Genomic DNA, 23,131 nt, shown 5'->3' on the forward strand with positions numbered 1-23,131 from the left:
CTGTCTATTTATTATAATGTGCAATATGTCAATTTTGTGGCTCATTCCCAACTAAAATAGTAAATTAACATGAAAAAGTATCAGTTTTCAAAATATAAATAATAATTCGTCTGAATTATGCACCTTATTCACTTTGTAAAGATTTTTTGTTGACAGTGGCAATTGTGTGGCTAAACAATATCATAATATTGTAAAAATACCACTTTTTTCTTTTCTTGTAAGTACGTGGATCTTATGTTGTTGATCTTTTTCTTGACTTGGTCTGTGGTAATGGTCATGATATCCGCAATAGTCTCGTGCGCCTTATTTCTTTTGATAATGCCCTGATACTCCTTCAGTTTCACATTCCATAGACAAAGAACGGTAAAGATCGATAAATTGATCCATTTGATCTGCAGAACTTCAATCAACTTCAACTTCAATCCGAGCTCGGATCCGAGTGACAAGAGGCTCCGAGTAGACGTTTACTTACTTCCGAGTTGCGTTGCACTCCGAGTAGAGTAACTCGGATCCGAGTACTAGTAAATGTAAAGCGGACTTTACGGTGCCATAGACATAATAAGAATTTTTATTATGTCTATGTATAGCTCCGAGACTGTGATTTACAAGGATCTAGGTACACCCCAGGGTCCTGATTCTAATTGAGATTTCGACTCAAAACATGTCGAAATTAATATGGCGACGTCGAAATGCGACTTTGCGAACCTTGTGGATTTCAGCTGAACTAACCAAACGACGTCACTAGTTTTCGACTTATCGAAATTAATTTCAACCACAAGAAAGTGGTTGAAATTTCATTTCGAGTCGAAATTAATCTGACATGACTGACTGGACTGGGAGAAGTGAACTTAGGTTCAGTTTAAGTAGGCGGTGTTTTGATCCTTGCAAGGAAAACTGAGGCAAAAAGTATCAATATGGCTGTGTTTTACGGACATTTGCTAGTTTTGGAGGAATTAGAGAGGTTAGATATCCGACGTTCATAACGGAGGATAAGAAGAATGTTACGGGATACTCAAAATTCTTTTTCACTAAGTGATGCTCAATTTAGGCAGCAATTCCGGCTTAATAAACAAGCTGCAAATTATTTAATAAGGGTATTAGAACCATATTTGGAAGAAGGTGTTTATGCCTCTAGGATACCCAAAATGTTTAGGGTTAGTATTACTAAGCTGCAGTAAATTTAAAAATATATTAGAATATAACCACTAAGTCAAATCTTAGTGGTTATAACTTAAGGATCTCCCACATCGCCTTTTTTTTTCTTGTCATCTTTTCTTTCAATTCAAAATATAATTGAGAATGGCCAATATTTATGATTTAACAACTCAAACAAGAAAAAAAAGACGTTCACGTAACGTAAACAAAACAAACATTCATTCAACAAGCGTAGTGCAGCCAATAAACAACAGGGCCAACCCAAATTTTCAGCAGTGTCAAAATGATAAAGTAAATATCCCCAGTTTTAACTACAATCGAAATGAATGAGAATCAGGGGCCCAGTAATATTGCCGGAAAGCTTCGCGCAAGCGCACTTTAAGGATTTGGTGTCAAGATTTTCTGTGCGAATTTTTTGTGTCAAATGTCAAATTTAAATTCATTTATTTTTGGAGTAGGTCTTTAGAGATTTCAGTTTTTTGTTGTTTTTCATATTATTTATTAATATAAGGAATTGGACATTGGGATTTTGAACTCTGCAAAATGGTACATTGTGCTGAATGCAACGTGAGCTTTTCCAAAGCGTCCAATTTAAGGGCGCATGTAAAAAGAAAGCATCCAGGTAAGTACCAAATTTCTTTTCTTGGTAAGAACACAGGGCCAAACCTGACATAATTAGACAGTAAAGTTTTTACAAGTTATATATTCTTTTAGAAAAAATTGATATATTGGCGCCAAAGGTTAAAGGTGGACATGGGACTTTTATATGCGAAGAATGTAGGGCTACATTTGTAAAGCTTGGTAGTTTAAGAATGCATATACAACAAAAACATACAGGTAGAATACAAATTTTTTTTGCTATATACTCCTACTTAATTACAAGTCTCTTGAGTGGTGGAGAAATATGCCAAGACAGAGACAGGCTAAACAGTTCCCAATAGATCTGTAAAGGTTGCAGTGTGTCAGGCCATTAAACTACCTTATTATCTACCTGTCCTACTTACTTACTTATTTTGTTTAATTTTTAGAGAAATTGCAAGACTTAGTTCCTGCTAAGAAAAAATTTAATTGCAAACAATGTAATGCTGAGTTTGACATGTTTAAAAAATTAATTATCCACCAAAGATCACAGCATGCAGTAATGAAAAAGGAACTAAAGTGTCCATTGTGTCAATTTACAGGACCATCCTCAAAATATCTGATTACCCATTACCAAACAGAACATTCCTTGACTGTTGCTAGTGAAACACTTATATTTCAAACATTCGATAAATTTCAGGAGTGGAAAATGACTACTGAAAAGCAAACTTTCTCCTCATTTGTAAATATGCATGGTTTTAAGAAGAGTATAAACTGCAAAAAAATAAAATATACATGCCATAGATCAGGAAATATTAGAACAAGAGGGGAAAATATTAGATCTCTTAAAACACAAGGGAGTAACAAAATAAATGGGTATTGCCCTGCTGAAATGTGTGTGACAGTTGAGGCTACTAAATGTAGAGTACAATTTTGTAATACTCATGTTGGACATAAATTACAAGAAGATATGGGGCATCTTTTTCTGTCAACATCAGATCGTCAAAATATTGCATCCAAAATAGCTGCAAAAATACCATTGCAGTCTATATTAGATGAAGTACGGGATTCAGTTACTAACTGTCAACTGGAGCGAACCCATTTACTTACAAACAAAGACCTGTACAATATTGAAAAAGCATTTAACCTAAACAGATCTGCTATTCGTCATGCAAATGATGCCATTAGCGTTGATGCTTGGGTAAATGAGCTTCAAGTAAGTGGATCCATTCTATTTTATAAGCCACAAGAATGTTTATCCAATGAGTACCCTCAACTGAAGCAAGAAGATTTTTTGCTAATGATAATGACTGAAGGACAAAAGGAATTATTATTAAGGTTTGTTTTTTTTAAGTATCTTGACATATTTGTAAACTGTACTTCTACCTACATCTTTATAATTTATTTTTTAAGGTTTGGTGATGATTGTATTTGTATGGATGGAACCCATGGGCTAAATGGATATGGATTTGAGCTTCATACAATACTTGTACTTGATAATCTCAGAGAAGGCTATCCAAGTGCATTTCTAATTTCTAATAGGAATGATGCTGAAATAATGAAAATCTTTTTTTCATGTGTTGAACAACAAATTGGGAAAAAAATTAAGCCTCGAGTCTTCATGTCAGATATGGCTGAAGCCTATTATAATGCTTGGTTACAAGTGATGCATCCTGCTGAATTTAGGTATACTTAATTTGTAGTTTTAGAATTTTTATTAAGTTTTTAATATTACTTTTAGACTTTATTGCTCTTGGCATGTAGATAGGGCTTGGCGAAAAAATTTACAAAAAGTCCTTAATAAGGAAAAAAAGGTAAAGATACTTAAATGTGCTTAAATATGACTTAAAACACGTATTTTTTAGATTCTCATTTACCAAATGCTTAGAATGTTATTGCAAGAAAGAGATATAGCCACTTTTAATATCTTAATTCAAAAATTTTTGGTGTTTTGCCAAGGAAGCCCAGAATCTGTGGAATTTGCTGACTATTTTCAACAACATTATGTAAATAAAGCAGAACATTGGGCATATTGCTTTAGACTCTTTGATGGTCTTAATACTAACATGCATATAGAGAGGATGCATAGGACCATTAAACACATATATCTTAATGGAAAATATGTTAAAAGATTAGACAAAGCCATCAGTGCAATATTAAAGTTTGTGCGAGACAAAATTTTTGAAAGACTTATCATAGTTCATAAAGGGAAAGTGTGCACTAAATTATCTGAATTAAGACAAAGACATAAAACAAGTGAAATGCTGGATATAAGTAAAGTTGATGCAATAGATGTTGGTTGGATAGTGCCATCAGCTTCAAGTAATGAAATTTATGTTGTGGAAGAGTTACAGTCAGAATGTACATGCAAGCTTGAATGTAGTGAATGTGGTGTGTGTATTCACCGTTATACATGTACATGTGTAGACTGTAGTATTAAGTGGAATATGTGTAAACATATTCACTTAGTATGCAAGTTTATAAAGCAAAACCCAACAAATATTTGCAAAGAAGAAGTCAAAGAAGTTTTATCAGGTGGGTAAACTTACAATTTTATTACGTTTTTTTTTACAATAGTGCAGAATAAACCTTATTTTTTTTGTAATAACATTTTGTACTTACCTAATCTCATATTCATATAACATAGTAAGGACACTTTTTAGATAAAATGATCATTGATGTAAATGAAGTTGACCAATCAGAAGAAACTACAAACCTTGTTATGGCACTGAGCACCAAAAAAAAGGAATCACAAGTTGTTTTTGAAGAACAAAAAAAACTTGCCCAAACTATCCAGGAACTTATTTTTAACACAAAAACACTGGAGGAAATTGAGGCCATTAAAACAATAGTTGCTCCTATACAACCAACCTTAGAAGCAATTCGAAATAATCAAGCTCAGCGCAAATCATTCCCACTTCCGATGACTACTCCAGGTAACAAAAATATAGAACCTCAGAGACGATTATTTAAAACTAAGAAAGTTCTGAAAAAGAAGAAAATACTTTCAGTACCATCAGCTGATGAAATTGATAGTTTAGCGATGCAATTAATACACCCAAATTGACAATTATATAGGTAGGTATAATTATGGATGCCTATATATATATATATATATATATATATATATATATATATATATATATATATATATATATATACAGAAAACATTTCTTGTGATCTATAGGTATACTTTTTAAAATCAGTGGGTATAATAGGGCTACTGGCAAAACTTCCCACTATAATAAAAAAGTTAACGCGCCATTTATCCTACAGCAGTTCTCAAAAGAATACTGTGGTGTGGAAATGGATAAATTTGTACATATCTGTTTTAATAAAATTTTAAGAAGTCTAAAGTGTGTTTTTATTTCAACTTTAACAAAAGTTTCATGTTCATGTATAAAAGGGTACTTAGTAACTTCATGTAATTTTTAAGTTCTGAAGATATCAGTCCAAATTTCATTTTTTAACACATTCACAGAAAAGACTGCATATGTAGACACTTACTGTATATAAAGACTCTATGGATGAATATATTATGAATATATTTATTTTCTTTGTTGAATTAAACTTTTAATTTAATTTTAATGACGTATGTCATCAGTAACAGAAAATACAATTCGAAGTTAGAAAATGGCCCCATATTGTACCAGTCTTTGAAATTATTAGATAAACAATTGTTGAAAGTATCAATAGTCATAATTTTGTTTATTGATTTTAAAAGACCAAATATACCAAACTAATTCAAATATAGTTAAATATAGTATAAACAAAATTCAAGTGACTTGTAACAAAATTTCTCCAAGAGCTGAAAAATATCCAACAACAATTTATATAAAATGCAAAAGTTGCCTGATAAATACATAATGTGACTTAATAGTAAATATGTATTGAGAAAAACCAAAGAGAAATCTCATTAAAAAAATGCAGTTACATCCTTTTTCTAGGGTATATATAATTCGCAATAAATATTTGATTATTCAACTAATATTTTTTTGGAAAATACATGTACATGTAAACAACACTTAGTAATAAACATTATACAAAATGATGAAGCTACAATTAAAATCTAATCTAGGTGCTGTTTGTAAGCATTGGGCAATCCCCATAACACTTAAACTATATTAAAACAATTTAACCCATTAACGCCGAGAAAAAAAATTTGAATTTACGATTTTTGTTTTGAACTTTCATAAAGAAAGGTGTAAAATTAACCTACGTTTGGAAAAAAATAAATTTTTATTTCAAAATATACAAAAAACATGCTGTCACCATATGGGCCCTGTAGGCGTTCCAGGGTATACACAAAAAATTATCTGAATTAAGTATTTGTGTGAAATTTCATAAAACATTCTAAACATAAACCAACATCGCACTTGATACACATTGTACATAAGGATCTAGGGATCCCACCTTAAATTTTTACCTTTACCATGCGAGATGCGCTATGCACCATTACGCAGATGATTTTAAGATTTTTAAGACATTTTTGTTTCTCCTAACCTACCCATAACCAATAAAAATAACCTTGGTCCATCCTTGGTCGTTTTCTTAGGTTGTTCAAAATTTCTATAGATATTTTGAGAACGATTTCAAAACTTGGTTTTGTCAAACTTTGGTTAGTTAAAAAATGTGATTTTCATTACAACCAATAAATTGTGGCCTAATCCCATATAAACATAATATTTAAATTAAAAAAGAAGTTTAAAAAAGTTTCATTGTAAAAGATTTTGCTATCTAGTAGTGGGAATAAAATGTAAAGAAACATACAAAAAACCAGTAGAAGTACTCAATGTTTGTCAAAGAAAACAAGAAATGGGCTTTTTGAAAGAGGAAAGAAAGAATTTTGGAAATTAAGATAATATATTATGAATGATATGAAGGATAACATTTTCTTTTAAATTAAGAATTAGTTGTAAGTTTTTTATTTATGAGATTTGCTAGTCACCATTTTAATCGTAATTTCAATAAGACTACATAAATGAAAGATTATAATTGGTTAATTAAATATCTAGCTTAAATCTAGTTGTCAATTTATTATTTCTTGAAATCACAAGCCAAAATTTTAAAATCATAATATGCGTAACGGAGCATCGCGCAGCTCGCATGGTAAAGGTAAAAATTTAAGGTGGGATCCCTAGATCCAAGTCATTGTACGCCCTTTGCTTATACAATTGAACCCGGCACATCTTCTTCTTTTTCCTTCTGGCACTACTACTACGTAATGGTTTAGCCCATCAAATCTGACATCGTCTCCAACACGGCTGTTACTTCCAGCAGCTTTAGGCATGCGACCTGGACCTTTAGCTGTCGTTTTGTAATTTGCCAAATATGATGCTATGATATGATGCCAACTGGCTGATATTTCTGCCACTTTTGCGGTAGAGAATCCAAGCATTTTGTATAGATACATCAATAAGATATGTAAATATCGACTAGTACCACTTTTTTGATCTTACACCAATACGATAACTGAAACAATGTATGTTATTATATTATTATAATCAATATACTTTACATACTAAGATACATTTGCATCCATCAGATCGATGCCTCCCATGTTTTTATTGTATTTGGAAATTACATCCGGACGTGGTATAGGTACGTTTCTTTTATCTTTTCTTCTCTCTAGAAAAATCTCTCTACAGATTTCACTGGAGTAACCCCAAAAACACGTACTGGCCACTGTTACCACATTATTGTCCATCCACCTCACATAAAGAATACCATCGTTCGTTTCAATAGTTGAAGTGTAGGTGCCTCGAGCTTCTTTGGCCATAATCTTTTTAGGCGGTATAGGAACTTCTTCTTAAATTCGGTGATCCCTAATTGTTCCAGTTGCTCCATACCCATTTGCTTTCAAAGTAGAGTTAGAGCTAACAGTTGACGACTACTCAAATTTTCAACAGTCTCACCCTTATCTTCATACCCTGAATCCTCATCGGTCAGATCCTGACAGTCAGGTGGCTGTATGTATATATCAGTGACTTCGTTATTAGATTCGTAGGCGATATCTAACGCTTCTTGAAGAGTTATTCCTCTGAAACTAAAATTAGCGTATAAAACTATAGGCTAATACATATTGTCCGTAGTACGCCTACTGGTCCCATATGGTGACAGTGACGTTTACGACGAAATTATAAAAAACTAGAACCATATATTTAGAAAATCAACAAACAGTATTGCGAAAATACGTTTTTTAAATAAAATCGATCGCCTATATATACAATAAAATAAATAAGATCGACATAATTTAACTTACCGTAACGGGATGTCCATATTTTCGTCGTCGAAAATAATCTGTCCAATAAAAAATAGCACAACCTCTGACTCGCGAGTACAACAAGCAACTGATCTTGTCAGGCGCATCCGATGAGCATTTCGAACGATTAGTTCTCAGTCAGTGGCGTTCAAATTAAATTTGTCAGTTAGTACACGCACATAAATAGAGGGCGGTTTTGTGTCCCCATATGGTACCCGTAGGCGTTAATGGGTTAAGAGGAATTGGGTACTTAATAAGTTCTTATCTATAACAATCACATTGTGTAGTTTACCCTACACTAGAAATCAAAACAAAAATAAGTCAAATAAATTTAATTTACATTATGTGTTTTACATATTTTTTAATTTTGATACAAAATAAATTGGCACATTCACTTGAAGGGGTAGAATCAAACACCTTGGTACTTTTTAAATATTACATTAGCACATTAAATCAATATACCCACAAGTGTTAAACAGGAATATTGGCAAATCACAATTTTTCTCACCACTATAAACACAACAGATCATATTTTGATTATTGTCAGTAAAGGTGGCTTTTTCTCTAGATAGTTTAAAAAATAATTAGTTCTTTTCATTGTGCTTGCTAGGTCCCTCAAAAAAAAGCTTTAGTCAGATTTCTGGCTCGTATAAAGACTAATTCCTGTAAATGTTGCATTTCGCTTATCAAACACCTTTTTACCCGACTAAAACCGCACACTGTCCCATTTTTATTTTGCTCCAAACTTTGAAGATAAGCTTTTCACTATTTTTAGGCCGGTCACAGGATTAACGTGATTTGGACTAGTCGTTACACAACTTTTATCATTACATTACTTTCTTGACTAACATAACAATAATTTTTTATGCAATCATAGATATTACATTCATATTCTAGTAGTTAAAAAAAATAAACTATGAAGCAAAAAGAAAGGTTATGTTATTATTTATGTGTTCTTAGTTCTATTCTACTGTTCGTGTTCCGTGTTCCGCATAATTTTTACTTTTGTTATTAGATGGCGTTGTTACGTCTGTAAATAGTTATTTCGATAATTATTGGCCTACGACGGGATAGATTTTGTTTCGATTTAATGAGACTTAAAGAGGTCGAAATACGTATAAGCGGCTTGCCGCTACCCTGTATCGAAACAAAATACCGTCATTATGTTTTATTTCTTTACTCTTTTTGGAGTACCAGGAACTGAATTCACTACGAATTTTGACCATAATGAACGGCAGGTGGAATGCATATTTAAGATTCCCTTGCCGAGTAATTCATTAAGCTGTTTGCTTTGCAAGTTGTAGAAGGCACAGTGATAAAAATTTGAATTCGGTTTCGCCAGGTAGGAAATCATATGATTTCACTTGTTGTTATTAGATGGCGTTGTTACGTCTTTAAATAGTTATTTCGATAATTGTTGGCCTACGACGGGATAGATTTTGTTTCGATTAGCGCTCTGATGAGACCCAAAGAGGTGGAAATACGTATAAGCGGCTTGCCGCTGCCCTTTATCGAAACAAAAATCTAATACCGTCATTATGTCATACTTTTTAGATTTTGTCGCCTAAAATTTAGAACCTACGTTTTGAAGTTGCCGCAAAATGGAATTTGTTTCGGACCGTCCGCATTTAACGCTAGAAACTCTCCCAAAACTTTCTATGTGAGTTACCTTACTAGAGGCAGAGAATATTTATTCTGTGCTAGAAGGCTATATGTAACGAGAAGCTAGTTGCCAACTTGCGTACCATATTCTCATTGGACATTTTTGACACCAGTTATTGAGGTTAGGTAATCATCATTTTTGTGTTTTGTTTATTGTTTTTGAATTGTAATTATTACGCCGGCTCCATACATGGGGGGTCAACGTTGGTCATACGACAGGATAAACGTAATAAACACCTCAATGAAAAAGGAGCCTACGTTATGCACTCATAAAATGAAAAAAGAAATTTTTGCAATACCAAAACATTGGGAGCACGACATCGTCAATAGGAAGAAAGCGATTACAGGAGAAAAAGATGTAGAATGGCTTAAAATTTCCTGGATTCAGTTCCCACAATCTCGGCCTAGAAAAATGTTAGGTTAGGAAAAAGTTATTTTTTTGATCTCACGAAAAAAATACGTGGCCGTCTCTCAACAAATCCATACATGGTGTTAGATTTATTATTTCCCTAATGAAGAGGGATAATAGTAGAGAAAAAGAAAGATCTAATATCATTGTTAAAAGCACGTTGATTGACGCTTCAATTTTCACTTCGGAAATTGAAAACTTTTCTGAAGTGGAAATTAAAACGTCAATAAACGTACTTTAACTTTTAATTGTGGCTTATTCCCATTTAAACCACGGTTAAAGTAGGTGCCTCCTATTCACCACAATTATTTTAAAAATTTCCAGTGCACCAATGACGTGGATACTGTCACCTCGGGGTAATAATTAAGGGTCTAACCACCTTCTGTTATCTCCGGGTGCTCTGTAGAGGGCTTCCAATATACTGTCGAGAGCTCCTCTACTTAAGTCCATTTTCGGGTTATGGACTTGGAAAATATTTATCTTCGGTGTCTTGCCTTAAAAAAGGCATGACAATTTCTTCGTCGAAATAAAAACACCAAGTTAAGTTGAAACAATTCTCATCCACAGAGTATGGAAAATAAATGCAGGAAGCAGAGCCCCGAGAGCACTAAGCTCTCGGAGACCCCGTGAGGAACTGACCTGGCTGACCTGAAAATCGCCAATATTTATATGCGCTGTTCGAGCGATAAATAGGGATTTCCAGGTCAAGAACCAATGGAAAATTCGAGGCGGGGCGATGCGCATCGAAATGCGTACTAGTCCACAGACTATCGCATTTGATGACAATACAGATGTAGCACTGATTCAAAAGAAAGAGACGGAGTAATACTTTTTGTTCAGTTCAAAATGTTTTTCAGTTTTATTAGTGCGAAAAACGCATATACATTTTTTTAAACAATTAAACAAAACTAATTTTGAAATTATTTCTTTTTGCTTTATTCTACCTGAATTATTTTAGCTTATCATATACAAAAATCCCAAAATGTATTTTACTTTATTTCGAAATTTTTATAACCGATTAATTTTATCCCAATTATCTCAAAAGAGTGAATTTGATATATTAGCACTTCTGGTTGTGAGCTACTCATATACAGTTTCATATTAACTGCTTAAAACAATTCTCACACTTGTTTTTCTTCACTGTGCACCTTCAAATGTATTTTCAACGTATATGTGTAAGAAAACTGCTTAAAACAAATTTCACATTTGTATGGTTTTTCTCCAGTATGTATCCTCAAATGTACTTTCAAATCACTTGTAGTAACAAACTGTTTTAAACAAATTTCACACGTGTGAAGCTTTTCTCCAGTATGCCATCTCAAATGTTTTTTCAAATCATTTGTAGTAATAAACTGCTTTAAACACGTTTCACACTTGTAAAGTTTTTCTGCAGTATGTGTTCTCAAATGTCTTTTCAAAACAGTTGTAGAAATATACTGCTTTAAACAAATTTCACACTTGTAAGGTTTTTCTCCTCTGTGCACTCTCAAATGTATTTTTAAATGACCTGCTTCACCGAACTGTTTAAAACAAATTTCACACTTGTAAGGTTTTTCACCATTGTGTGTAGTCAAATGCCTTGTCAAATGACTTTTAATAGAAAACAGTTTTAAACAAATTTCACACTTGTAAGGTTTTTCTCCAGTGTGCACTCTCAAATGTGTTTTCAAATTACTTGCATCATTAAACTGTTTAAAACAAATTTCACAGTTGTAAGGTTTTTCTCCTGTGTGCCCTCTCAAATGTGTTTTCAAACTACTTGCTTCACTAAAGTGTTTAAAACAAATTTCACACTTGTGACGTTTTTCCCCAGTGTGTGTTTTAAAATGTCTTTTTAAGTCACTTGCAGTAATAAACTGTTTTAAACAAGTGTCACACTTGTGAAGTTTTTCTCCAGTGTGTGCCCTCAAATGTGTTTTCAAATAACCTTTAGTAGTAAACTGCTTTAAGCAAAGTTTGCACTCATGAGGTTTTTCTCCAGTGTGAACTTTCATGTGCTCAGTTAAAGAATCTTTTCGAGAAAAATGCTTAAAACAAATTTCACACTTGGGTTTTTCTCTGGTATGTAGCAGAAAGTGTCGTTTCAAGTATCCTTTTTGAGTAAACTGCTTGCAACAAATTTCACATTTGTAAGGTGTTTGTTCAGTCCCAACTTTGATATTTTTATTTAATATTTTTCCTTCAGCATGTTGGCCTATATATTTTCCTTTATCAGATGAATGTAATGTTTCCATTATTGTCATTTTGTTCTCCTCCTGGGGACAACCTAAAATACAAACCAACTATAAACATTTTACTGGAACAGAAAAATTATTGTAGAAATAAAGGAATATAATAAATAAAATTAAAAACCGTAGCGCAAATTGACCTTTATAAGTTTATTCCTCCATTAGATCTTATTCTTACCACTTAATGATAATTGGTAACACTCAATGTCTACTACTGTTTTTTTGGTATGTTAAAAAGCTACCAGGTTATTAATTAGATATAACACCTTGCTGTCAGACTTTTTGGTAATTATGGTAATGAAGAAATTATTATTTAGTCAAATTACTAACTTCAATGTATTGTAAAATATTTGTCTGAAATTACATTTATAGGAATAAACTTCCTTCAATTATTTAAGTAATTATGCATTGTCACCTAATTATGCATATTATGAGAACAAAAGATGTGTAAAATCTATTAAAATTGACGGAAAACGATAATGTACACTTCTTCTTCTTCTTCGTCTAGCCATTCACGTCCACATCTGAACATAAGCCTCTTCAAGTCTTCCTTTCCATTGTTTTTTATTGTACGCTACTTGTAGCCAATTTTTCCCGGCAGTCCTTTTCAGATCATCTGTCCATCTCATAGGAGGTCTGCCTCTGGGTCTTTTGTGTTGGTATGGTCTCCAGGTTAAAATTGATCTGTGCCATTTGTTTAGATCGCTCCTAGCTACATGTCCAGCGTATTCCCATTTCAACTTTAATGATTTTTGCACCACATCGGTGACTTTGGTTTTCTGTCTTATCCATGTGTTTGTTTTCTTGTCCTTAAGTGATATACCTAGCATTGCTCTTTCCATGGCAACACGCGATGGAAAGAGCAATGCATAATGTACACTGGCGGGCAAAAATTTAGGTCAATTTAAATTTTGTGTTTTGAGGTAGTAATTTGTTTATCGGTTTCTTCGGTTGTATCGGTTTCTTAGTAAGCGCTGATATATTGCGTTTCGAGAAATGATGTATCATTTGTTGTTGTTATCTGTCAGCTTAGTGGTAACCTCTCGGTGGTACACTGTATTATACTATTATTATCAGTGTATATCTAATGAATCATAATGCTTTTAGATCCTGCTATTGTAGCATTGATACAAAATATCTAAGAACAACGTGAAACTGCAAGAATTAATTAAATTAAATTAAATCCGTAAAATAGTTTCGAAACACAATTCAGATAACTGCCTTAATCTGAACCTTCTATAAATGCAAGGTATAACAGACGCTGATAAAGATGTTAATAGAGACATGGGGAATCTAAAATTTGCATTCCACGACATGTCTCCTCAGCTAAGCAGAAATCGTTAGCGAATTGGTTTCTTGTACTCATACAGAGTAGATCCGAATAAAAATAAAATTAAAGACAGTCAAGATTTCCTTTCACGCAAAAATAGTCTATGTATCTGTTGATACGTATTTCGCTTTAATAAAGCTCATCAGAACAGTTATTCATAGGCTTTCTCAACGTGAAAATTAATCTTTTCCTGTCTTTGTGAAGCGACGATAAAATGGCTTCGAAACGGACGCAATAGCGACATCTGATATTAAATCCGTAAAATAGTTTCGAAACACAATTCAGATAACTGCCTTAATCTGAACCTTCTATAAATGCAAGGTATAACAGACGCTGATAAAGATGTTAATAGAGACATGGGGAATCTAAAATTTGCATTCCACGACATGTCTCCTCAGCTAAGCAGAAATCGTTAGCGAATTGGTTTCTTGTACTCATACAGAGTAGATCCGAATAAAAATAAAATTAAAGACAGTCAAGATTTCCTTTCACGCAAAAATAGTCTATGTATCTGTTGATACGTATTTCGCTTTAATAAAGCTCATCAGAACAGTTATTCATAGGCTTTCTCAACGTGAAAATTAATCTTTTCCTGTCTTTGTGAAGCGACGATAAAATGGCTTCGAAACGGACGCAATAGCGACATCTGATATTAAATCCGTAAAATAGTTTCGAAACACAATTCAGATAACTGCCTTAATCTGAACCTTCTATAAATGCAAGGTATAACAGACGCTGATAAAGATGTTAATAGAGACATGGGGAATCTAAAATTTGCATTCCACGACATGTCTCCTCAGCTAAGCAGAAATCGTTAGCGAATTGGTTTCTTGTACTCATACAGAGTAGATCCGAATAAAAATAAAATTAAAGACAGTCAAGATTTCCTTTCACGCAAAAATAGTCTATGTATCTGTTGATACGTATTTCGCTTTAATAAAGCTCATCAGAACAGTTATTCATAGGCTTTCTCAACGTGAAAATTAATCTTTTCCTGTCTTTGTGAAGCGACGATAAAATGGCTTCGAAACGGACGCAATAGCGACATCTGATATTAAATCCGTAAAATAGTTTCGAAACACAATTCAGATAACTGCCTTAATCTGAACCTTCTATAAATGCAAGGTATAACAGACGCTGATAAAGATGTTAATAGAGACATGGGGAATCTAAAATTTGCATTCCACGACATGTCTCCTCAGCTAAGCAGAAATCGTTAGCGAATTGGTTTCTTGTACTCATACAGAGTAGATCCGAATAAAAATAAAATTAAAGACAGTCAAGATTTCCTTTCACGCAAAAATAGTCTATGTATCTGTTGATACGTATTTCGCTTTAATAAAGCTCATCAGAACAGTTATTCATAGGCTTTCTCAACGTGAAAATTAATCTTTTCCTGTCTTTGTGAAGCGACGATAAAATGGCTTCGAAACGGACGCAATAGCGACATCTGATATTAAATCCGTAAAATAGTTTCGAAACACAATTCAGATAACTGCCTTAATCTGAACCTTCTATAAATGCAAGGTATAACAGACGCTGATAAAGATGTTAATAGAGACATGGGGAATCTAAAATTTGCATTCCACGACATGTCTCCTCAGCTAAGCAGAAATCGTTAGCGAATTGGTTTCTTGTACTCATACAGAGTAGATCCGAATAAAAATAAAATTAAAGACAGTCAAGATTTCCTTTCACGCAAAAATAGTCTATGAATAACTGTTCTGATGAGCTTTATTAAAGCGAAATACGTATCAACAGATACATAGACTATTTTTGCGTGAAAGGAAATCTTGACTGTCTTTAATTTTATTTTTATTCGGATCTACTCTGTATGAGTACAAGAAACCAATTCGCTAACGATTTCTGCTTAGCTGAGGAGACATGTCGTGGAATGCAAATTTTAGATTCCCCATGTCTCTATTAACATCTTTATCAGCGTCTGTTATACCTTGCATTTATAGAAGGTTCAGATTAAGGCAGTTATCTGAATTGTGTTTCGAAACTATTTTACGGATTTAATATCAGATGTCGCTATTGCGTCCGTTTCGAAGCCATTTTATCGTCGCTTCACAAAGACAGGAAAAGATTAATTTTCACGTTGAGAAAGCCTATGAATAACTGTTCTGATGAGCTTTATTAAAGCGAAATACGTATCAACAGATACATAGACTATTTTTGCGTGAAAGGAAATCTTGACTGTCTTTAATTTTATTTTTATTCGGATCTACTCTGTATGAGTACAAGAAACCAATTCGCTAACGATTTCTGCTTAGCTGAGGAGACATGTCGTGGAATGCAAATTTTAGATTCCCCATGTCTCTATTAACATCTTTATCAGCGTCTGTTATACCTTGCATTTATAGAAGGTTCAGATTAAGGCAGTTATCTGAATTGTGTTTCGAAACTATTTTACGGATTTAATATCAGATGTCGCTATTGCGTCCGTTTCGAAGCCATTTTATCGTCGCTTCACAAAGACAGGAAAAGATTAATTTTCACGTTGAGAAAGCCTATGAATAACTGTTCTGATGAGCTTTATTAAAGCGAAATACGTATCAACAGATACATAGACTATTTTTGCGTGAAAGGAAATCTTGACTGTCTTTAATTTTATTTTTATTCGGATCTACTCTGTATGAGTACAAGAAACCAATTCGCTAACGATTTCTGCTTAGCTGAGGAGACATGTCGTGGAATGCAAATTTTAGATTCCCCATGTCTCTATTAACATCTTTATCAGCGTCTGTTATACCTTGCATTTATAGAAGGTTCAGATTAAGGCAGTTATCTGAATTGTGTTTCGAAACTATTTTACGGATTTAATATCAGATGTCGCTATTGCGTCCGTTTCGAAGCCATTTTATCGTCGCTTCACAAAGACAGGAAAAGATTAATTTTCACGTTGAGAAAGCCTATGAATAACTGTTCTGATGAGCTTTATTAAAGCGAAATACGTATCAACAGATACATAGACTATTTTTGCGTGAAAGGAAATCTTGACTGTCTTTAATTTTATTTTTAAATTAAATTAATTAAATGTGCACTGAGGTTTTCTCATGAAATCAACTTCAATAGGTGAGAAATGTTAATGTTAGTGAATGAACCGTTAGAATAAGGCTTCGAGCTGCTCGATTATCTTGCAGAAAGATGGCTACAGGCCTATCATTACAACGCTGGCATCGGATAGCAAGATTAAATTTTGTCCAGACTCACCTCCATTGGAGTAATGTAAAATGTGTAACGAAATATTTTGCCTACCACATAGGGTATTACTATGGGGGTTGAAAATTTGGGACAGAAAATATTGGGGCAGAGATAGGCAAGCAAAATAAATCGAAACTTATGCGAACGGCGCTCAGGGTTTATTTGTAGTAGCTGGGTCGTGGATAAGTTGAATGGCAAGGGGATTAGATTGGGGCAACTACAAAAATGAAACAAAGGGGTACTTACATGATGCTCTTGGACAAATTGGCAAACAAAACAACAAGAAGGACCTCTAGCTATTTAAAATGGAACGCCGCTTCGAGGAAACTTCCTGCTGGATGAAGGAAAAAGGCTATTCCTTCCTGAAAAAGAAACACAAAAGGGGTTATAAACTTTTTTAAATCAATAAACAAAATGGTTCAGAGAAATAAATTAAACCTTTATTGTTGTCTCACCACAAACAATTACAAATATAAATGGCACAAAAATACTATATTAATAGCTAGAAAGATTTATACCAAAATAACAAAGAAGAAAAACTTACTAAGGGCCGATTGTTCAATTGAAGATTATCTTCAGATTAAAAATAGTCTTCAGTTAAACTTAATATAGCGTTGTTCAATGCAAGTTTAACACTTAGGGCCGATTGTTCAATTGAAGATTATCTTCAGATTAAAAATAATCTTCAGTTAAACTTAATATAGCGTTGTTCAATGCAAGTTTAACACTTAACCATCTGTTTGTAACATTTTTTTATATAATTAAAATATTAATTATTTTTATTCCTTTTACCCCCGTGATGATACGCTTATGTTCGGTTTACCGTCTTCAAAATTTTATTGAATGCCCGGAATTTCCTTGCGTCCGAAAGGTTTTTAATCCTTTCCGTCTTAATCCGGGTCTTTTATGATAGATTTGTAAATATTCCGAAGGCTCGTATAGTAATTTTTCTGTAAAGATCTCGGGAAAAACCTAATCTAGGAGATTTGATGTTTCATCACGTTTGTAGGTAGAAGTATACCGTTATGTTCAATCTTAATTAGAACTTTTTACCTTCTCAGAAATACATACAGCTGGCCTATCATTTTTGGGGGGAAGATACCCTCACCTTTTCTTGGGTAGCTTGGTAAAATTTTAGAGGAACCAAGTTACTTCTCGGTGGGCACTCGTAGAGAAAACAACTTATCGGTGGGCATTCGTCGAATTAAGACGCTTAGTTCAAATTATCGTATCTGCTACCTTACCGTCTCTGTGCATTTTCTTTATAAGTGTGTATACACTTGTTATTTTGAGTTTCTTCATCCTATACTATATTAGATTAAATATAGTCATAAATTCAGTATTTAATACAAGTACAGTATTAACTTCAGTGAATTAAAGCAGCAGTCGCCAGGAATTACTGTAAGTGACATAATTTTAATATCTCCACCTACCTGGGCAAGTAACATGGTATGGAATCATATCATCTTCCATTATCTGGACGTATCTCAAATTCATACATGTCTTCAAATGTAGTTGAGAGTAGCTACTGAATTTTGCAGTCAATTAAAGAACATTCTATATTTATTTTGTTACGAACCAAATAATCGACTTAACCAAGTGCGGTTTGGTTAAATTTTAATGTTTTCATTTCTGTAATCTTTTTTGTATTTTTGTAAATTTAGATTTTATTAATTTTTGTTATCTTTGGTTTTTGTTATAATTTTTTATTCATTTTTTTTGCTGTAATATCTCGAGATACGCCAAAACTTTATTTGTGCATGCTTGTGTTATACTTATATCTTTGTAAAGATATTTTCTAATTATATTTCTGCCTATTTTTATATGTATACCACCATTTTATAGTTGTTGGTGTATTTTTATTACTTGTGTTGCATTCAGCAGCGTCGTAATTTTGTTGTTGTTTAATATATTGTTATTGTTTTATGTATGTATTTTATTTGTCGACTCCTAACAACGTTCCCTGATATATTTGCTTTTTACCTTTAAATATAACTATACCTTTGACCAGTAGAAAGATCAGGCTTATTAAGTTTCGTAGGTAAGTAAGTGTAATACCTTGTATATTTATTTTTTGTTTATGTAGAGTGTTGACCAAATTTATTCAATAATTAACTGTGATATCTTTTCTTGGGTTTGATCTCTGAACCTAAATATCTTTCCTTATCTCTTTTCTTTTCTAAGGTTTCTTAATTTTCTCCTTAAACCCCAAAAAATTAAGTGGCGCCCTGTTCCCTATCTTATCTTTGGTAATTTTACCCATCTATCTTTTTGTTTATTTCTGTTTTTTTTTTTCAATATCTCTTATCGTATCTTTACTTATTTCGTCCGTTGGACCCATTCCTGGTTCCAAAAGCTAGTTTCGAACCCACGACTCGCTCTCCACCAACCATCTGGCTGCCGTCCGCAGTGTCTCCATTGGTGACCTTTCTAGCACTATCCAAAAAAGGTTTCCGAGGTTACACATATTAACTAGAGATTAACTTAATCGCCCAAAAACGAAGGATTAACGATGTTAACTAGAGATTTGTAACCTTACTTTCTGGTTTTAAATTAAATATTGTCTACACAATTCCAGATTAGAACAACCATAGTTATATCACTAGATATTGTGTTTTATTGCTTTAAATTTGCAGTCTTACAGATTTACAGCAATAATCTATTATAATTTCGTGTCTATAATAATAATTATGGCTATTGCTAATTGTTGCTAATAATGGTGTGTTTGATTTTGATGATGGAGATATTACAGAAGATGAAGATTTCTTAGCTGTTGTTAATATAATTTTTCCTCTGTTAAAAAATCCTGTTTTTCCAGTAAGAGAAAATCATTTTCATAAATGGTCAGATAATGAGTTTTTCAATAGATTCCGATTACCAAAGGAAACAGTTTTTATGCTGGTTAAGTGCATAAGAGACAGAATAGCTCATCCCACAAATAGGTAATATATATTAAACAATATATATATATATATATATATATATATATATATATATATATATATATATATATATATATATATATATATTAAACAATTTTTAGAAATCATGCTGTGCTGCCAGAGACAATAATCACTAATGCAACATGAACACGAACATGAAAAATGTAAACACTACGCCAAAAGTCAATAACTTTTATATATGAACACCAACGTTTATACCACAGAACAAATTTATTTTTATAACTTTCATGAAAAAATTTGTTCCAAGCCGGTAATTAATAACTGGCAACATTGTCACCGCTTCAGTACTCGGGTTTAACAAATCCGAGAGTTAACATGCATTGAACAACTTCTTGAGAAATAATCTTTGAATTAAATTTAATCATCGTTTACTTAATCCATGAGTTAACTACTGATTCAACAACTGGTCCTTAGTATGTCCTTTTTCTCATATATTAATAGTTACAAAAAAAATAAATACAATAACAAACAGGAACACTTACTATATCCTATCCGTTTACAAGTGGGAGATACTACAAAACTTACAATAAATTGTTACTGGGCTACAAATTGTAGCAGAAATAAATCATTACAAATAAAAAAATAACTTTAAAAATGAAACTATTCATAGAGGTTAACCTTCTTTAAAAACAAAAACAAGATCTGTTATGATTAGTTATTTATCAGATGTCAAAAATAATAAAGATAGCTATCATATGTCAACATTAAATTTTAAAACAGAGAACAAATAAAATGACAGCAATGGTCACACCCTAAAATTTACAATATTAATTATTATAATTTAAATTGTTACGAAAGCAAATTATTATTAAAAAATGTATATCTTCACTTTAAAAATTCAAACAAAAAAGTTACCTGAGTGTCACTAAAATTTCTTTACTTAACATTTCTGAGGTTGGAACTGGAGATTCACTGCCACGCAAAAAACTGCATTTATAGTCTGGGACTACGATCAGGGATAACAAAATGAGGATGGAAGCTAGCACTGGAACACAAACCTTGGAAAACTCGTCTCCTTAAAAAACTGAACCATGTGGGTACCTTTCAAATTTGTTGCAAAACGCCGCTTTACAAATCTCCCATATGAGATACGGCATACAACAAAACAGTGATTACTCGTTCAGAATTGACACATTACTTTGAGGAAAAATCACCTTTTTTCACAAATTTGCAGGTTTTTTTTTTCGACTAAACTAAACGACGCCTGCTTTCAATGGGCCATCTTCCAAACCTAACATTTGACTTGTCAAACATGCTTAAAATTATTATTAGCTGTGTTAGGAAAATTTGAACTCTAAGGTTAACATTCTGGAATTTTAAATATAAGTGACATCACTTTATATAAATTGTGACGTGCACACATTTTTATATGAAAAATACTATACCTATATCTGCCTATTAAAGAAACAAGTATTTATAATGCATTATTCTGTATTCAACTATATGTATCTGATTATTAGTGAAATTAAGTTACCTACATCTAGACAGTGCTGAATACAGCTCTGATTAGAATTACTTGAATATCAGCAGTCTCGTACCAACACATGCTTGAGAGTTTTGGCAACACTGATCTGCATAAACCAAATGTTCTGTTCTTAATGTGAAATAAAGTATAGTTATACACTTTCAGAAAACAGCTTAGAGTAATCATAGGTATTATCATTGGAAGTGGCAACTCAGATATTTCTGCAAAATGAACAAATGGACAGAACAGCATGCAGATGACGTGAAAATGTAAAGAAAACAGCCCAACATATTTCTGCAACTACAGGCATCCAGGAGATACTGTATTTTTTCTGTATTTCCAGCTAGCTCCAACTCTTCCCAAATGTTTTTTGCTTCCTTGTCAGTGGTCCTCCTCCAGGAACCTCTACCTAGCCTTCTTGCATCTTGAGGATTTCAGGTCCAAGCTTTCTTTTCAATAGCAGCATCTAGTTACCCAAAATTGTGGACACATCCACTTTCATTCTCTTATCTACATTTGTTTCACCTGTTTCCACAAAAATTTTCATTTCAAAATGGTCTCAGGTCATCATAATAGGCAACCACAGATTAGGGTATATGCAAGAGATCTTAGGGAGTACCGTCTGGAAAGGTATACGAACAATTTGTATGCAATCTCTTGACAAATCTTTGTTTTCTGTACCTCTAGTTCTTTTGTTTTTATTTTTAAAAGCAGCCACAGAGCACAACCCAACATAGTTTCAATATATCAACATTCTACTAACCTACTGGATTTTTAAATTCACAAAAATAATGTACCACTATACAAACACAAACTACATTTTTGTTGAAGATAATAATATATCAAAATTAATACCCTACCATTAATTCAATTAACATTTAAAATCCACCACAAAAACTTATTATCTGTATTTTCTAACTGTTAAGTTAATAATAAACTTCCTCAACATAAAATTAATTCCTTATAGTATTGCATTAATCAGTTTTATTAACTTACTTTCTTCATTCGTTGTTTGCTTTTCTTCAAATATTGTAAATTTATATTCATCCTGTTCTACTTTAGTCTTCACCGGGAATTCATTTAAGTCTAAAGTTTCAGTTTCTATCTTGGGTTCCTCCTTAATTTCAATGTTAAAAGTATCCAAGGATGGAACACATGTGTCATTATCTATTTCTATTTTGCAAGTTTTCTCACTAGCTTCTTGTTTTAGTTCCATATTCCATAGGTAATACCAACTAAGGGTAACAGGGGACGGTAAATACAAGTTCAAATTTGAAATATTTGTTATGTATGGCTTCCTACTCACTTTATAATGCTCTAAAAATGACGGATTCTATATTTTAATGCATATTTTTTCTATAATTCCCGTTTAAATATTGCGTGTTTTGACATCAATTTTCAAATATTTCGTCCATTTTGATTGTGCTGTTGTTAATGTCATATGTCATATTTTGTCACTTTTCCACCAATGTTGCCATATTTTCAAAAAATATTGTTTCTTGCAAAATTTTGTAAAAATATAAATATGTACAATAAAATGTTATTTTGTAAAAAAGAAAATATTTTGTTTTTTGTTGCGTTGAGTTAGGTTAGATCATGTTATATTTTGTCATTAAAATATGTTAAGAAGACACGCGTGTTTTATCGCTACCGAGAAAAACGAAAATATTTTGTTTTTCATCAGCTATTAACTTGTTTGTATGGCATTTTAGATTGCGATGAGAGTTTAGATTGCATTTTGCATTAAAATATTATGTTAGGAAGGTCGGTGGGTTTTATTGCTAGAAGGGGTCCAGACAGGGGAGAAATTTTAGGTCGAATATTGCCAGTATATTCGTGTAACGGACCGGTTCAATGTCGGCCTTACCACC

The 23,131-nt window shown here is 32.7% G+C and overlaps 2 protein-coding genes across 3 annotated transcripts; one reads left to right on the top strand and one right to left on the bottom strand.

Annotated features, from left to right (window-relative positions):
• The first annotated feature begins 1,553 nt into the window (after positions 1-1,553).
• On the top strand, positions 1,554-4,801 carry LOC140438933 (uncharacterized). Its single transcript, XM_072528567.1, has 7 exons — positions 1,554-1,777; positions 1,870-1,992; positions 2,184-3,072; positions 3,148-3,420; positions 3,476-3,548; positions 3,600-4,269; positions 4,398-4,801. The coding sequence occupies exons 1-7, from the start codon at positions 1,699-1,701 to the stop codon at positions 4,799-4,801; spliced, it is 2,511 nt and encodes an 836-aa protein (XP_072384668.1). The 5' UTR covers positions 1,554-1,698.
• Positions 4,802-8,313: 3,512 nt separating this feature from the next.
• LOC140439942 (uncharacterized) lies at positions 8,314-22,676 on the bottom strand. Of its 2 annotated transcripts, none has more exons than XM_072530130.1 (3): positions 22,257-22,676; positions 17,079-17,194; positions 8,314-12,333 (listed from the first exon to the last, which is right to left on the bottom strand). In XM_072530130.1, exon 3 carries the CDS (start codon positions 12,308-12,310, stop codon positions 11,189-11,191), a length of 1,122 nt encoding a protein of 373 aa, XP_072386231.1. In that variant the 5' UTR covers positions 12,311-12,333; positions 17,079-17,194; positions 22,257-22,676; the 3' UTR covers positions 8,314-11,188. The 2 variants fall into 2 exon arrangements, with proteins under 2 accessions (XP_072386231.1, XP_072386230.1); XM_072530129.1 differs by lacking the exon at positions 17,079-17,194 and having other exon boundaries at positions 22,257-22,495; positions 22,567-22,671.
• Between the last annotated feature and the right edge of the window lie 455 nt (positions 22,677-23,131).

This window comes from Diabrotica undecimpunctata, chromosome 4, assembly GCF_040954645.1.
Source record: "Diabrotica undecimpunctata isolate CICGRU chromosome 4, icDiaUnde3, whole genome shotgun sequence".
NCBI lineage: Eukaryota > Metazoa > Arthropoda > Insecta > Coleoptera > Chrysomelidae > Diabrotica > Diabrotica undecimpunctata.

Excerpts from the sequence above, each read along its gene's own strand:
- LOC140438933 (XM_072528567.1), top strand. The coding sequence starts at position 1,699 with ATGGTACATTGTGCTGAATGCAACGTGAGCTTTTCCAAAGCGTCCAAT. Across the intron at positions 3,073-3,147 it reads CAAAAGGAATTATTATTAAG|GTTTGGTGATGATTGTATTT; the intron begins GTTTGTTTTTTT and ends TTATTTTTTAAG. Across the intron at positions 4,270-4,397 it reads AGTCAAAGAAGTTTTATCAG|ATAAAATGATCATTGATGTA; the intron begins GTGGGTAAACTT and ends GACACTTTTTAG.
- LOC140439942 (XM_072530129.1), bottom strand. The coding sequence starts at position 22,476 with ATGGAACTAAAACAAGAAGCTAGTGAGAAAACTTGCAAAATAGAAATA. Across the intron at positions 12,334-22,256 it reads GCAAACAACGAATGAAGAAA|GTTGTCCCCAGGAGGAGAAC; the intron begins GTAAGTTAATAA and ends TTTGTATTTTAG.